This window comes from Meleagris gallopavo, unplaced genomic scaffold, assembly GCF_000146605.3.
Source record: "Meleagris gallopavo isolate NT-WF06-2002-E0010 breed Aviagen turkey brand Nicholas breeding stock unplaced genomic scaffold, Turkey_5.1 ChrUn_random_7180001951952, whole genome shotgun sequence".
Classification (NCBI taxonomy): Eukaryota; Metazoa; Chordata; class Aves; order Galliformes; family Phasianidae; genus Meleagris; species Meleagris gallopavo.
In genome coordinates this window covers 1-538 of record NW_011213067.1, presented here as the reverse complement: position 1 = coordinate 538, position 538 = coordinate 1, and the positions used below count along the sequence as shown (strand labels likewise).

General features: G+C 70.4%; 1 protein-coding gene across 1 annotated transcript; it reads right to left on the bottom strand.

Annotated features, from left to right (window-relative positions):
- Positions 1-6: 6 nt before the first annotated feature.
- LOC104916949 (homeobox protein Hox-D3-like) lies at positions 7-534 on the bottom strand (the record flags this gene model as incomplete). The annotated part of the gene is made up of 1 exon (XM_031557722.1): positions 7-534. A coding segment is annotated over one exon (528 nt), but the record flags the coding sequence as incomplete, so codon positions are not given.
- Between the last annotated feature and the right edge of the window lie 4 nt (positions 535-538).

Genomic DNA, 538 nt, shown 5'->3' with positions numbered 1-538 from the left:
GACGGCGGGCAGCTGCCCCGAGTAGCCGGCGTGGGCCGCGCCGCTCAGCGGGGGGCTGCGCTCCGGGGACTGGCACGCGGGGGAGTGCATGATGCCTTTGGCTTTCTGGTCCTTTTTGTACTTCATGCGGCGGTTCTGGAACCAGATCTTGATCTGCCTCTCGGTCAGGTTCAGCAGATTGGCCATCTCCACGCGGCGCGGCCGGCACAGGTAGCGGTTGAAGTGGAACTCCTTCTCCAGCTCCACTAGCTGCGCGCTGGTGTAGGCGGTACGCACCCGCTTGGAGGCCGGCCCGGGGGGGCTCTTGTCCTCGCAGCTCTCTCCTGCGGGAAGATGCACGGAGAGCCGTTGGTCCCCACGAAAGCCCCCGGGGACCCCGGAGCCCTCCGCCCCTCCCGCTCCGCGTGGGACCGGGGACGGCCGCCCACACCTCTCCCTCCCCGCACCCCTCCCCTCCTTCGCCACCTCCTTCGGGGCCCTCGGCCCGTGAAGGCTCCGTCGAGGCCGCGCCCGTCGAGAAGACGGGACGGGATCCCCC